At 37.2% G+C, this 15,395-nt stretch overlaps 1 protein-coding gene across 3 annotated transcripts in view; it reads left to right on the top strand.

Annotated features, from left to right (window-relative positions):
• COL12A1 (collagen type XII alpha 1 chain) overlaps window positions 1–15,395 on the top strand; it is a 114,797-nt gene that overhangs the window by 87,142 nt on the left and 12,260 nt on the right. For all 3 annotated transcript variants that reach the window (XM_045803810.2, XM_045803819.2, XM_045803826.2), the window contains 9 exons: window positions 50–159; window positions 3,882–4,031; window positions 5,911–5,988; window positions 7,317–7,403; window positions 8,852–8,905; window positions 9,985–10,080; window positions 11,263–11,316; window positions 11,894–11,947; window positions 15,219–15,272. In XM_045803810.2, coding sequence (XP_045659766.2) covers window positions 50–159; window positions 3,882–4,031; window positions 5,911–5,988; window positions 7,317–7,403; window positions 8,852–8,905; window positions 9,985–10,080; window positions 11,263–11,316; window positions 11,894–11,947; window positions 15,219–15,272 — 737 coding nt within the window. The remainder of the gene's footprint in view (window positions 1–49; window positions 160–3,881; window positions 4,032–5,910; window positions 5,989–7,316; window positions 7,404–8,851; window positions 8,906–9,984; window positions 10,081–11,262; window positions 11,317–11,893; window positions 11,948–15,218; window positions 15,273–15,395) is intronic.

Consider the following 15,395-nt stretch of genomic DNA (forward strand, 5'->3'; position numbering starts at 1 on the left):
TAAAGCATATCATGCCTGTGATTTAATAACAATTATGTGTTGGTTATAGCTTCTAGCAAGACATTATCGTTCTTTAACAAGGATACAAGAGGTGAGGTGCAGACTGTTACATTTGACACAGATGAAGTGAAGACATTGTTTTATGGAAGTTTTCACAAGGTAAAAACATAAAAGTATCTGCTTTTTTTAATAGAAAAAGAATATGACTGAAAATTTAAACTATAATTTATTAAAATATCAGGTTAAATTGGTAGAAACATAGCTATGTCTTCTAAGAACAAAATCTTATTTTAGAGGATTTGATTAATTCAAGAATATTTAAAATAAAACAATAATTCTACTAATAAAGAGATAACTAGTACAAACATTTTGATATATTTTCAATGCTAATATCCTTTCAAAATATGAGTCACATAGTATAAATAGTATTGGATGTCTATTTTTTCTACCTCCATTTTGTTGTGAAACTTTATGTCATCTCATTTCAAAAGCTGAATTTTTGTGGATTGTATTTTAATTGATAAAATTATTCTGTTTTAGAGCACAGTAAGCTGTTTCTGCTTGCTTATTTATTGAAAAGTTACAAATATGCTAGTCTAAAAGTTATGATTATCTACCAAAATAATTAATATAAATATTTATGAGATTAACTTTTCAATGAACACAGTTATGAATTCTCTAAAAAATATTAAATGTTCTAAGATGCATTCTTAGGGGATCATCTGTTCTTGTTGATCTTACTAGTTTTTTGTATGTCAACATCAAATTTCTAAAGGATGATTAATTGACACATAAGTACTAAAGTTGGGAACATTAGGAATGAGAAAAACCGTCTAGGTTAGGAATAGACTTTCTAATAGTATTCCTCCATCCGCTGGATTGAGTTAACAGGAGGAATATCACTTGAGCAACAGTACAGCACTCAGAAAATTAGCTAGTCCCCATGCATAGAAGACAGATATTTCCAGTACAGTCTGATTCCCAAGTGAAAATTGAGCTTTTCTGTACTTGAGTAGTTTAGCTAGATTTCTTACAGATTCTATTCCTGAGAATCTTGGTTTCTTTCCAGAATGTTTTTTTAAATTGATGAATCACTCTTGTTGAGGATGGCAAGGAACTCTCCTCATGGAGCTCAGAGTGGCTTCAACGTGCACATTAGTGAGAAACACAACAAAACAAAAGCAATGAAGGAAAAACAAAGAGTTCTGAGTCTAATGGCATATCGACTTAACAGTTACAGATTTCCATGATGAAGTACAGTAAAATAAATGCCTCACCAGGAAAGCAAATTCTAGTTTGACAAATATTATTAGCTTCAACTGCTCCTTATCTGATAGTAGATGTTGAATTTGGCTAAGTTCTTATGAACTTTTTTGGCTCATTAATACACCTATTAAACTTACATTTGAGTACTTGCTAAAAAGAACTATTTTATTTTTCCTTCCATACCACTGAAATTATTAGAAATTTAGTCTTCTATGAACCAACTGATAACCACTTAAAAACTATTATTTTTACATTTCCAACTTTCATCAAGTACTCCATTTTACGTAAGGGAAAAAAAAGGCAGTATTTTTCAGAGGTCTATAGTGACAGTCTAATTACAAATCAAGATAATTTTTTTTTTGACATTTCCTTCTTCGCTTGCCTTTATAGAAAGGTATTTGTGTTCTTAGGTTTATGTAATGCCTCTTCTTTTTCCTTCTGACAAGTTCTCTTGTCTACTCAAATCTCTACCTTCTTTTTTCATCAGACTTTTCTTTTTTTAGTTTTTCCTCTACTTTTTCACTATGCTCTTTTTCCTCCTCCATTCCTCCACCCCATTCTTTTAACCTATTCTCACTTATCTCATCAATTCAAATGCCAAGTTCAGTCACTGTTGTCTATTTACATTCTTAACTGATCCAAAGATTCACTTTTCTTTCCATTTCCGTCCAATTTGGGAACTGAAGTTCTTCAGTCTTTTGGATGAGAATGGGTGGTACTCTGATAGCAGGCAAGTAATGAAAATGACGTGCAGGGGGCTCTTGGGAGAGAGGGTGGATAGGCTAAAAGAGCTTAAATAAGGAATGGCAGACAGCTATGGCTTCTTAAGGATTCTCTTGACAAGTTTTTGTGTCTCTGTTCCAAGTGAGAAGTTTGTAATAAAAAGAAAAAATGGAATAGATGAAAAATAAAGATTTAGGGAATGGCAGACCTTGGGAAGGGAGATGAGTTGATAAGAGTGTTCCTATTGTTTGACTTATTTCACTTAGCATAATCTCCTCCAGTCCTGTCCACGTTGCTGCAAATGTTGTGTAATCGTTCTGATGGTTGAGTAATATTCCATTGTATATATGGACCACATCTTCTTAATCCAGTCATCTGTTGAAGGGCATCTCGGCTCCTTCCACAATTTAGCTTCTATTTTTCTGTGACCAAAAATGTTTCACAGCTGGGAAATAGTCCCTGAATACTTGGGACAGTGGTCTACAGATGCAGAGCCCACTCTGAAATGTTATTATGCATGTGTTTAAAATGTAATGAGACATATTGAAGAGATTGTAGCAAAATATGTTTTTAACATGAATTTCTTAATGGTTGGTATTAACTGACAATTGGAATAATTTTGTTACAAATTAAAAACTTTGATTTAGAAATAATTTTTGGGGGTACTATGATTTCTCAAATGCTTTGTGAATTTTTGGCCCTGAGATTGTTCATACAAGAGCCAACAAATAAAATTTTTTTAAAGCGGGTGTGGAACCCAGTGCAAGGCTTGAACTGAAGACACTGAGCTCAAGACCTGAGCTGAGATCAAGAGTTGGATACTTAACTGACTGAACCACCCAGGAGCACTAAGTTTTAGTTCTTATTAGGTAGTAAATACCTTGGGAATGCACATATGATGTTCTTCTTGAATTCGATGTTAGATGATTGTTTTAGGAACATTTAAAATTTATTTTTAGTTAGCTATGTATCACTTTTATATAAAAGCAATCAATATGTAATTCACACTTACAGCTTATAGATGCACTAAATTAGTGTTTTGCTGGTGATTCTATATGGGAAAAATATTCACTGTTTAAAGACATTTCCGGGGATTATCCTAATGCTTATTGACTAAAAGCATTTAAGAGAATTTCTGTTCCTTTTAAGTTGGAGCCAAACTTTTCAAAGTAATCATCAAGTACTTACTTGAGTATTTGTGCTGTGATAAGTGGAAACTATGAGCATAACTATAAACACAAAGATTACCTGCAACCATTTTTTACATTGTTGAAATACAAATGTTTTGTTAATTATACGCACTAATAGATTTCAAATTCTGCGTGTCCTCAATCTCAGATAAGAAATAAATCAACATAAGATTCTTTCCTTATAAGGAAATTGAATCTTGTATCTATTGATTTCCAGAATTGAATCTCTGTAGAAGATATGTGCTAATTCTTTACTATGTTAGGTATCTATATGGTGTGCAAGTTCTTTTTGACTAAGATTAGGGAGTAACATTAAAAATTGAATTTAGCAAAATCAGTGGAAGACATTTGAGGCTCCTTTCTACTGAATATAATAATATATTAATAATTTCTTAACTTGTGTCTGAATAGTTTTTTATAGTTAATGGAATCATTTCATCTACTGCTCATCCCTGATCATCTCAGTAAGGGTACATATGGGAAAATAGGAAATTATGCTGTGTATGTGGATGAGGCTCATTCAGTTTGATGTTGTTAACAAATGATATTGACATTGCAATCTGGTTCTTGGACTTTTAGTCCAAGACTTGATTGGGTTAAGAGTAACTTAACATGTTTTTTAACCTGTGATCTGAAAAATGCCGAAGTTAGCCAAGTTTTTTGGGATAGAAATTTTATAATGGAAACAAATGATCTTTTTAGGTTCATATCGTAGTGACCTCAAAAAGTGTTAAGGTTTATATCGACTGCTATGAAATCATAGAAAAAGACATCAAGGAAGCTGGAAATATCACAACCGATGGTTATGAAATTCTTGGAAAACTTCTTAAAGGGGAGAGGAAATCAGCCACAGTAAGTAGCACTCTTTCTTGGTACCTGGTGTTAAGATTGAAATAGCATTTTAAAAATAATCAGTGAGTTGTTTTTTGTTTTTTGCCTGTCTCAGTGAGTTTTATTTTCTTTTAAAGATTTTATTTATTTATTTGAGAGAGAGCACAAGTGATGATTTATTTGAGAGAAGGGCAGAGGGAGAGGGAGAAGCAGACTGCCCTCTGAGCAGGGAGCCCGACATGGGGCTCAATCCCAGGACCCTGGGATCATGACCTGAGCCGAAGGCAGATGCTTAACCGACTGAGCCACCCAGGTGCCCCCTCAGTGAATTTTAAATTGTCAAATTTCTTAGATTGAAACACTGAAAAAGTTACATTGAGGAAATGCTACTGACAGAACATAATAATGTGCTTGACCACTAGAAACAAAATAAGATGTCAGAGCACCAGAGAACATCATGTAGTCATCTTGAAATAGGATCAAGTTGGAGAGTAAAAAACAATAGTTGCCAGGATAATTAGTTAAATCTAAAATACTCATTTTTTGTTCTTCAAAGATAGTGATTGTTAGTACAAATTTTTACAATCAAGACATTAAACATTTGTAGCTTAATGACACAGACACAGGCTGTCACTGTCATAGAGCCTACACTGTCTCACAGAGGAGTCATCATTGGTCTGTCTCAGAAGGAAGATTGGTGTCATGGGGCGGCCAGCTGACCGACCGCATTACTCACAGTGTGCACTGGCTCAAGTTTCAGGCATGAGCATGCCAACCATATTTACAGTGCTATCTAGTAATAAAATTTTAAATTTAGAGTTTTCACTGTCTCAGGCTAATTAAGTTCATATTAAATGTTAGTCAAGAATAATGTTGTTGCTAAAAGTGAGGTTAACATCTTTGGCTTCTATATTTTTTTTAATTGCATTTATTTAATTTAGTTTTCTTCCATGGACAGGATTTCCTTTTCCTAGATTCACAAGTGAAGTTTTTATTCCACAATGTAGAAATAATTAGTGCAAACTTAATATATTGTGATTAACATCTGGACTTTTGATTTAATTAAATTTTAAAATTTTTTAGAGTTTAATAGAATAGTTAATATGTTTAATCCCCTAAATTAATAGCAATGCTAATTATGATTACTAAGATTTATCAAGCACTTAGCATGTACCTTTTTATTTTTCTTTATTGAAGTATACGTGACACATAATGTTATTTTACTTTTAGGCGTACAACAGTGATTCAACAAGCTTATACATAGACTTTTTATTGAATATTAGATTTGTTCTTTACCTAGAATAATTGTAACAGGTTTATAAAAGGATGGCTGTATCCAAGCAATCTTTTCCTTTTTACCAAAAGAGCTTTATTTTTAAAATGTAGAAAGATAGAAAGTATATACTATATTGAAATAGTTGAGCTGAGGATAATCATAAAAGTTATTAGTCAGCCCCCAGGTAAGAATTTCTGAAAAGAAAAGCATCAGTTTTAGAATAAATGAGGAATTTTTTTATTGTTATTTTTCTACAAGGGTGGACTCTTAAAAGTTGATTTAAATGTGTATAGTCTTCAAATTCTTAATTAAATAAAGTCTTAATTCTTAAATAAAGAAATTAATATTCTCTTTAAAAAGACAAAACTCAATCGAGCATTTTGTTTTAGCCAAGGAAGTGAATCAGAACTGGGAATTTCACATATGCATTTTGCCTTAACATCTCTTTCTCTTAGGCATAGGTTTTTATGTTCTTTCCTTATGAAGTAAGGATCATGTTGCTCTCAAGGGTTTGCACCCTTGAGAGAGTCTTTGTGAGAAATTGGCAAAGGTTAAAATGTAGAAACATTAATATAAAATGTTTTTCATGCATCTTTAGCTGATGTTGCTGTTGGTTGTTTGCAGTTCCAAATCCAGAATTTTGATATTGTCTGCAGTCCGGTGTGGACCAGTAGAGACAGATGCTGTGATATTCCCTCTAGGGTAAGTAAAACGGAATGGAATCATGTTGTGGTCTTACTAGTCCTCCCGGAGTAAGGGATGTGGATGCAGATGGTCCGGGAGAGGAAGCAGCACTCAGCAGCTGAACCTCCAGGATGGAGCTAAGGGACAAGGCACTGTGTGCATGCTGATCCGCGACCACAGCCCAGGCCAATGACCCCTCCTTCAAAAGCCGGGAATACACAAGACCACATCTGGAAGTTTTCCCTAACAGCCATAGTGGTTATGTGTGGTTAGAAAAGTCCTGCTGAGTCAGTGTGTTTGATAAATCTACTTATTACAAGGCCCTCCTATTGTTTGTAAAATACCAGCATTTTACAGAATAAACCATCATCTGTATGGATATCTAAGGCTTAGGGTGAACGTAACTATATTACTTTGTGAGATGATGGTTTTCCCTCATTGTGTCTGTGTAAGTGGTAACAGTTACAAAGTGGAAAGTAATGATGGATTGGACACTTTTGGCAAGCAATGAACTGCATACATCCATAGGATGAACGTGTGTTATTTGTTCAACAAATACTTATTGAGCACCTATTTATTGTAAGCCAGGCAGAATTCTATGTGCTTGGGTTACGGCAGTGAAAAGTGAATATTCTAATGGAAGGAAGGGGGAGAGAAAAAATTAACAAGTAGATACACACTACATTACAAAGTAGAAAGTCCTATGATACAAAGCAAATCAGGGTGAGGTGACAGAGAGCCAGGTAAGTACCATCAGTCCCCAGTGATAAGGTGAGGTTTAAGCAGAGATGTGAGGAAGCGAGGAAGCGGACATTGTGGATAAGGGAGAAACAGCATTCCCGTCAGAGGAGACTGTACATGCAAAGGCCACAAAGTGCCCTAAATATCTGAGAAATATGAAGTAGATCAGTGGGGCTGGAGCTACGTGAATGGAGGGGCAGTGGTAGGCAGTGAGATGGGCAGGGTGGTGCTGGTTTGCAGAATGTGTAAGGACTTGTAGGCCATGGAAAGGATTTTAGATTTTGCCCCGAATGAAATGGTATTGATATCTGAGCTACTCAGCATTTCTCTAACACTGGATTAGAGAAAATTGTATTAAATTACCAGTGGTCCCTGGATGGTTTTGTAAACATTTCTTTGTTATGTAAGGTTTCCTAAAGTAAAACATAAAATAAGGACGTAAAGGACCAAAGCAAGATTCAACATAAGACTGTTTGTCATGCTAAATACAAATTATTTCTTCACATTGAGAAACAGATTTCCTTGTGTATAGAAGATACAGGGAGGGAGGATTGGAAATCACTTTGCTCTCAATTCATAGGTAAATATTCTTTTCAAAATTTCAGAGAGATGAAGCAAAATGCCCTGCTCTTCCAAATGCTTGCACGTGTACACAGGACAGCGTTGGGCCTCCAGGTCCACCCGGGCCTGCGGTAAGGGAACTGCACCAGTCCTAGCTTTTCCTCTAACTCTTCAGCATGACCATTTTATTGCCAATAGATAGTGGATAAAATGCTTCCAGCCATCTGTATTTCCCAGGACAGAGCAAGCTAAATTGCAGACCATTCTTTATGATATGTTTTGAGATCTGAAATGGAATAAATCAAGAAGAAAATTTGAACACATTTGCACACATTTCTCCAGTCATGCAGGAATGAACGATATTGGCTAGTATTCAAGAGCTTTTCTCTTTAAGATGTGAATCTGGGTTTCCATCTATAATCACAGGATTTTGAAAATTTCTTCTGTCTCCTAAAAGCTTCTTGTATGTATGTTGTGGAGCCATGGTTGAGAGCTGATCCAGAACAACTTGTTTAGAACCTAGGATATGTATATTTTATGTAGCACACATATTATGAGAATAACATTCTAGTAGGGAAATTTACGTATGTGATGATATTATAAACTCTGGGTGAAAATATAGGGGTTTGGAATAACTTGAAGTCTATGACCAGGTGTATTCATGGGGGAGGAAAAACCAAGAAGGTGCAAAGCACAACACCGAAGATTGCAGTGAGAGATTTCACCGATCAGTGTGGAACCCCTTGAGTTTGTCAATCCGGCATCTAATCTGGTGTGGTTTTGTGGAATGGAAAGGATACCTCTAAGACCTATTGGCCTCTTTAAAGAAAATGGTTAATTAATGTAGGAAAAGCTCAGAGAGTCTCAGAACACCAAATTTTATCATATTTGGGTCATAGCAAATAATGTAAATTGATTTTAGGTTAATTACAAACCAGCTCCTCACATATAGAATCAAATGTCACTGGAATTACTACCACTTATTTATTTATTTTTTATTAACAGTGACTTACCTGATTTATATTTGTAATCATAAAATTATATCCTTCTTGTGATTTAGATGTTTTTGAAAAGTGGGGATTTTTTGTTCTCAATAACATTATTGGATGTCACTGCCATATTTATTTCCTCTTTGTTCAGTGAACTCTGAATTTCTGTTACTAAAGTACATGTTCTTGAGACATTCAAGATACTCTCATTTTTGCATATTATTTTCTCTGAAGAATGCATTCATGTAATTCCAAAACAGAATTTTCTCCTTACTTTCTCCTTACAAGCATTTAAGCAATGCTTGATTTTTCCATTAAACTTCAAGTTTTCAAATAAATTTCAAAACTTGCTAATGATTAAGAAAAGTGCAGAATGTAAAACGTGAGACACTTAAAATGTGCAGGGTTTTGAAATTCTCTTTCCCCACATATTTACGTGACATGTAATATTCACCTCAATATTTTGAAGGTAGCTATAGAAGTATTGATTGCCTATAGAATACCCTGCTTCTTGAAGTAATTACTATAAATCAACTTCTCCCTACTTTCCTTATTTTTACCCTAAAACGTGTTCTTACTGTGTATTTTAGGGAGGACCTGGCGCTAAAGGTCCCAGAGGTGAAAGAGGAATCAGTGGGGCAGTTGTAAGTATATTTTAGAGTGCATTTAGATTTTTCTCGTATATGTTGAAGTCTGATTGTTCAAATTTCCATTAAGGTGATATGTGACCTTGAGCAAGTTCAAGTTTAGTGCGCTTTAGGCAATATAAAAACTTATGTCTTGTCTCTAGTTGTCAAGATGATGGATTAGACTAGCCAGAGAAAGAATTGTCCAAGGCATCTCACTGCTGTAGGAATTACACCTAGGAAGTCCGCCCCAGAACCTAAGCGTTCTGCTGCAACATGGAGAAACAGAGCCGGTAACCCAATCATCAGTCCGAAGACCCATAGGGGGCAGAGTCCCGCTGGAACACTGGAGAGGGTCAGGAGCAGTTGTACTGCTCTTTACTTCCCCTGTCTCAGAGAAAGAGCTGAGTGACCGTGTATGTGTTCACTGGGGGTCACCGACCCCTTTCCACCAGGTCCAACTCAAGCTTATTAGGGCAATCTATTATGAAGATAATGTGTACTTTTTGTCATAATAGTAGTAACGATAATCTAACCCAGTGGAGAAAGGGTGAGGCTGGGATGCTAACCCAAGGTCCTGACTCCAAGTTTGCACCTTTTCTGCCTGGACATGTTGCAAAGAAGCTCCAGCATAGCGCATCTTCTTGGTGGATATCTGTTTTTCCTTGCTTGATTTATGTATATATTAGTCCCAGAAGTAAGCCCAAGTCTAAGAGAAATCAGGACTAGCTAAAACTAAATCAAATCCATGAAATTCAAGCTTTGATCTCCTCTGAATTCATGAATATAAATGTATGAATATATCCTATTCAGTGTGTTCTGCTTCTTTAAAAAATCTACTTTTAATGCGACTTCTGGAAATTTAAGTGTACTTGTGATGAAAAGTGGTATTGCTCTTTTCAATTGATCTTTAATGAGTAATAAAGGGAAGAAAAGAATGGTATTAATAAATGCCATATAGGTGTGTAGATCTCTAAAATGTTTGCAAACATTATGTGATTGATGTCTTAGAGTTACGATAATAGGCTCCTGGTTGGATGTTAGCCCTGGAAGGTTATTACATGACTTTGTGGTTGTTTCTCTCTTGTGTGTTTTAGGGGCCCCCTGGCCCTCGTGGAGACACAGGTCCTCCAGGCCCCCAGGGTCCTCCAGGTCCCCAGGGACCCAACGGACTCTCTATTCCAGGAGAACAAGTAAGCACAAAGACTTCCTGTATTTCAGTGAGGATGGTGGATTAACATTAAGTTTAAGTGGAATATTTTTTTACTGTATTTTGCCAAACTCAAATGTTTTCTGAGAATTCAACAAGGTTAGTCATTGAGATAATTTCAGATATGTAAATAGTGTATGTAATAATGTATAAACATGTAGATAAAATTATTGCCACTAATTTGACCTTTAAAAAGTAATAGGTGATGCATTGATCCTTCAACATTCTGAAAGCTTGAAATTGCTTTCAGCCTTGGCAGCCTGTGGCTAATGTTGATGACCTCAAGGCAAGCTTGCATTGTTTATCTAGGTCATTACTTCCTTAAAAAAACTTTTAAGTAGAATGTTGACCTTTTGTTCCAAATGTGAATCTGAAGTTATAAAAGGTTTTTACCCTTTAAGACTCATATTTTATTTAACTACTACCATTTTTTCTATACCTTAAAATAAAAAAGTACAGTAGACAAGTAAGAACATGATAACTGTATAGTTTTAAAATCAAGTCTAAACTCCTTGTGAAGATGCCTTCATAGAGGACAGATAAATTTTTTTTGGCACTTAGAGGAAAAATAATCGACATCAGATATAGCTAGAAGTGAGACACGTGGAGGGATAGGGCTTCCTTGCTCAGAAGTGTTGACTGCGTCTGTGTTTAGCTTCTTATGTCCAAAAGGGAGTTTTGGGGCTTTTACCTGTCTTACTACTATTATTAAATCGATCAGTTTTAATTAATTCAACTTGGCCTCTGTAACAAATGTCTTCTAGCATGTAGTTATAAAGACCAAAATTATGTTGTACCACAATTTTCATTGATTGACTTTCTATTAAAGTTAGCACTTAATTAAATATATTAAATAAAAAAGTTTTTTCTCTTCAAATTTTATTTCTATGAAAATCCCTTAAGTTAAACTATGTTCTTTTAAAGTAGGTATATCATCCCATAATTATATAAAATTACCCTCTAATATTATAGGTGGAAATCAGAACACAGCACTTGTAGTTTAAAAAGTGAGCATCAATCCCCAAAATGATGTATTCACCTACCTTCCCAAAAGTGTTTATATTGGATTTATGAAGTGATGCAGATTTCAGAAGTGACTCATGTCTTCCTCTTTCACGTAATCACTGTAAAATGCCTGAGGACTGTTTTCCCATTGCTGCTCTAGGGGCGCCAGGGGATGAAAGGTGATGCTGGAGAGCCAGGACTTCCCGGCCGAACAGTGAGTTGTTCTTCAAGTTGCCTTTTCTTTCACTTGTCAAGTGCCACTTGAAAAGTTGCCCTTGTAGTGCCCCAAAAGGTGAACCCAGGTGAAGCAGCAGAGCAGAAGCCAAGCTATGGGCTTCCTATTATTTCCATGTCATCCCTTGGCCTTAGTTGTCAAGTTCGTGCTGTTCAATTCAGGTGTTGGCTTCTTGACAATCGTCTACTCTGTGGCTGGCACTGTGCTTAGTTCTGGTTTTCTACTGCTTTTCATAGTCCCCTGAAATTTTTTTTTAAAGATTTTATTTATGTATTAGAGAGAGAGAAAGAGAGTGAGCTCGTGCATGAGTGGGGGAGGAGGGGCAGAGGGAGAGGGAGCAGCAGACTCCCTGCTGAGCAGGGAGCCCAATGGAGGGCTCTCGATCCCAGGATCCTGAGATCATGCCCTGAGCTGAAGGCAGATGCTTAACCGACTGGGCAACCCAGGCACCTCCCCACCCTGAAATTTTTTTCAAGCATTTTGAAGAATAAAAAGTGTCTTTTCCCATATAGGAACTATATTACAGCATTTCACTTGTTTGTTTCCTTTTGTGTAGGGAACCCCAGGATTACCTGGCCCACCAGGACCAATGGGACCTCCAGGAGATAGAGTAAGTTTTCTTGGGCGGGCTCTGATGATGTCGGATAGAATATCACAGTGTTGCCTATTAATTAAGAGCCCTCCACAATTCAGCTTGCGTGGCTGGAGATGCAGAACTCACAGATCTTGTGGAAGGCTGGTGGACCACCCGATACCGGATCAGTCTCAAGGTCTATGAAACAAAATGGTGGGACTTTTGGCAGGTCCTTGAAATTTTCATTTCGGGAATTTTTAAAAATTTTATCCTATTCAGAAAAAAAGCTCATAAAAGGAGTGTTAGCTGATTGGAAAGAGATTCAAGAATCCTAACAAATTCTTTTAAATCCTGAGATTAAGTTCTTTCTATGAGGCAGCTTATATGTAACTCTGAGAGTAGTCTTCATTTCCATGGCGTTTTCTATGAAGTCAGGACATCTTTTATATCACGTGTAGAACCAAATTCCACTTTTACACCTTGAGAATGGGATAGACAACTTGTTCTCAGTAGGAATTTTGCTCATTTGTGGCGGCTTTCAGGTTTCTCTTGACTTATGATGGAATCTGTGCAGGAAACCTAATCTTTTCTGGGACAAGTAATGAGAAGCACAGCGAACATAACTTCCATATTCTAGTCATCGTTACAGAAACATTTGGCTTTGCATAGGTAACGATGAATACTTTAGTAAGAGATTTTAGTGTCATTCAGAACCAAGGCACCATTGCCTTTTCCGTGTCTTAGGGTTCGGACGATAGCCCGGACCAGTGTGTATTCTAAGTGATCAAGTTCAAGCTGATTGGCAGCAGGATCTGCAAGGGCTAACACTGTAATAGCTATCACTAACACACTGATGTGTTAACTTTTTAAAAAGATTTTATTTATTTATTTGAGGCGTGGAGAGAGAGATTGAGAGAAAGAACATGAGCTGGGGGTGGGGCAGGGGAGAGGGAGAAGCAAGTTCCCTGCTGAGCAGGAAGCTTAACATGGGGCTAGATCCCAGGACCCTGGGAACAGGACCTGAGCCCAAGGCAGATATTTAACAGCCTGAGCCACCCAGGTGCCCCTGATTTGTTAACTTTGCTAACCTTAATACCTCTAAGACACCAGGCAGAAGAGGAGGGTAATTCAGTTGAAGCAAAGATCTACCCAGATAACATCAAATGGTGGGTGATATGCCAGTGAACTTTATTTGCCTACTTTGGAGTTTAGATGAGAGAGAGGTCAAAGAGAAAACCATGTTCTTTGGAAATCTGTGACCCGGAGGTGGTAGTTATGTAATACATTCTTCTGACTCCTTTGAGACTGGCACTTCAGTTTTTTTGAATTCTTATTTTACAATAAAAGACAATAGTAAGATTGCAGAGGTGACAAGTCAGTCTATTCAGTTAGAAAGCAAAACCAAAGATACTGCAATTAAGTAATGAGGGGCTGACTCACTTGGTGCTGTTATTACGGAAGTCTGGTTGGACCCACCATGTCCAGCCGCTGTGGGCTTCCTGCAGACACTGTAGGTCGCCAGTGATGCCCCATCAACAGGTTCTTCCTGAACTGGTGGTCAGGCAGCCGTTGCCACCATCACTGCTTCTCTGGTTGCCATGGGCAGAGGTGAGGAGGAAACAGAGAGATGTTGGTTAAAGGCTACAAAGTTGCGGTTGTTATATAGGATGAATGAGCGGAGCTCTAATGCACAGCCTGGTGACTATAGTTAATAATACTATATAGTATACTTGAATTTGCTAATAAGTAGATCTTTAAATGTTCTCACTGCACTCAAAAAATGATAACTATGTGAGGTGATGTATATGTCAATTATCTTGGTTGTGGTAATCATTTCACAGTGTGTGTGCATACATCAAAACATCATGTTGTACCCCATAAATATATACAACTTTTATTTGTCATAAGCTGGGGGAAATATGGTTGATCAGGAAGTTCTTAAGCTGACTAAAGGAAGGTTATTCAGAAATATAATACCCACCTAAACAAACAAATAAAAGGATGTCCTATATAGACGTTGGAGAAATTTAGATGGAAGAAATGCGATTCAAACTACCCAAGCGATACCACCAGAGCATTTTTGCTGCTTAAGTGGCTCTCAGAAGCAATGTTGATGTTACATCAGATGAACTTGGAGTCTGTTTTTTGTTAAGCAGGCTTGGATCTCCCAGAAAACAGTCTGAAATCTTTATCTGTTTAAGTTTCTGGGAAAAAAAAAATTGGGGGGTGGGGGTGGTGGAATATTTCTAATACAATTTTAAGGAAATAATTTAAACTTCCTCTGTTGTAAAATCAATGGAAGCATGGATACTTATAATGCAGGCAGTTATCCAAAGGCTCTTGATTTTTGCTAGAATCCAAGAATATGGATGAAATTATCACTCTTATTCCCTGCAGAAAATGAGACAAAAATCTCCTTTGACAGAGGAATGCAAGAACTATAAAAAAGACCTGACTCAGAAATCCTCTGCTGAATTTCAGAGATCTCACTGTTGGAATGAATGCTAACTGGGTAGCAGAGTGACTCATTCCAGGCAGAGGTCATCTGGCACTCATAAGGAGGCAGGCCGTGAGAGCCACAGAGCTGGCCTGCAGGGCGGGGCGCCGCACTGCCGGGGCACAACTCTCTTCCCAGTCAACCTGACACCCATGCGGATCTGGTCTTCTGTGTGAGATGAGGAGAGACAAACCACTAAAACAATTAGCTGGGGACCTGAGGATTTTCTCTGGAGTGGAAGGCAATTAAGATAACTTCACACCTTTCCAGGGTAGGGGAGAAAAATGCCCCAGGAGTGGAGACATCAGTGGTCCTGCCCTTGGCTGTCTGGCCATTGCTTAGGAAGTGAGGGAGATTTTACTCAGGTGGTTGGACTTTCCTTCATCTTTTATGATACCATGAGTTTTGGTCAGCAACATTTCCTTTCCTCCCACTTTGATTCTTTCTGGGCTAGTTTGTGGACATTGACTTTTCGGTAGAAAGGGTTAGCCTTGCTCTAGGCTTCCTCACACTCGCACAAAAGCAAAAGCTAGCATCTTTATAAAAGGAGTCTACCTTCTTGTAAGAAGACTAGTGCGACTCTTAAGATGACTTTATTTATAAGTATATAAATGAATAAGTATGGAAATTATTCAATAAAAGGCATAATGTAAATTGGAAAACTTTTTTTTGTGTGTGTATTTGTCTTATATTGGAAGGTTACTTGCACTTGGGTACTTCACCCTTCACTCTTAGCAATCTCTTTAGTATCTTTCTTTTTCACTCAGTCATTTTTTCACTAATTCATAATTAATTTTATGTTTACAATAGGGCTTTACTGGGAAAGATGGTGCAATGGGACCCAGGGGCCCCCCTGGGCCACCGGTAAGAACTGAACGTATTACATTGTTGTCTCTCCCCCTCACAACCTCTGCCCCCATTTGCTAGGGAAAAGCTCAGTAATCTGGCCTTTGAGGCACATTCCATCAGTGCTGTGGGGTACATGGT

Source organism: Ursus americanus, chromosome 29 (assembly GCF_024610735.1).
Source record: "Ursus americanus isolate L20-20 chromosome 29, mUrsAme1.1.p, whole genome shotgun sequence".
Lineage (NCBI taxonomy): Eukaryota > Metazoa > Chordata > Mammalia > Carnivora > Ursidae > Ursus > Ursus americanus.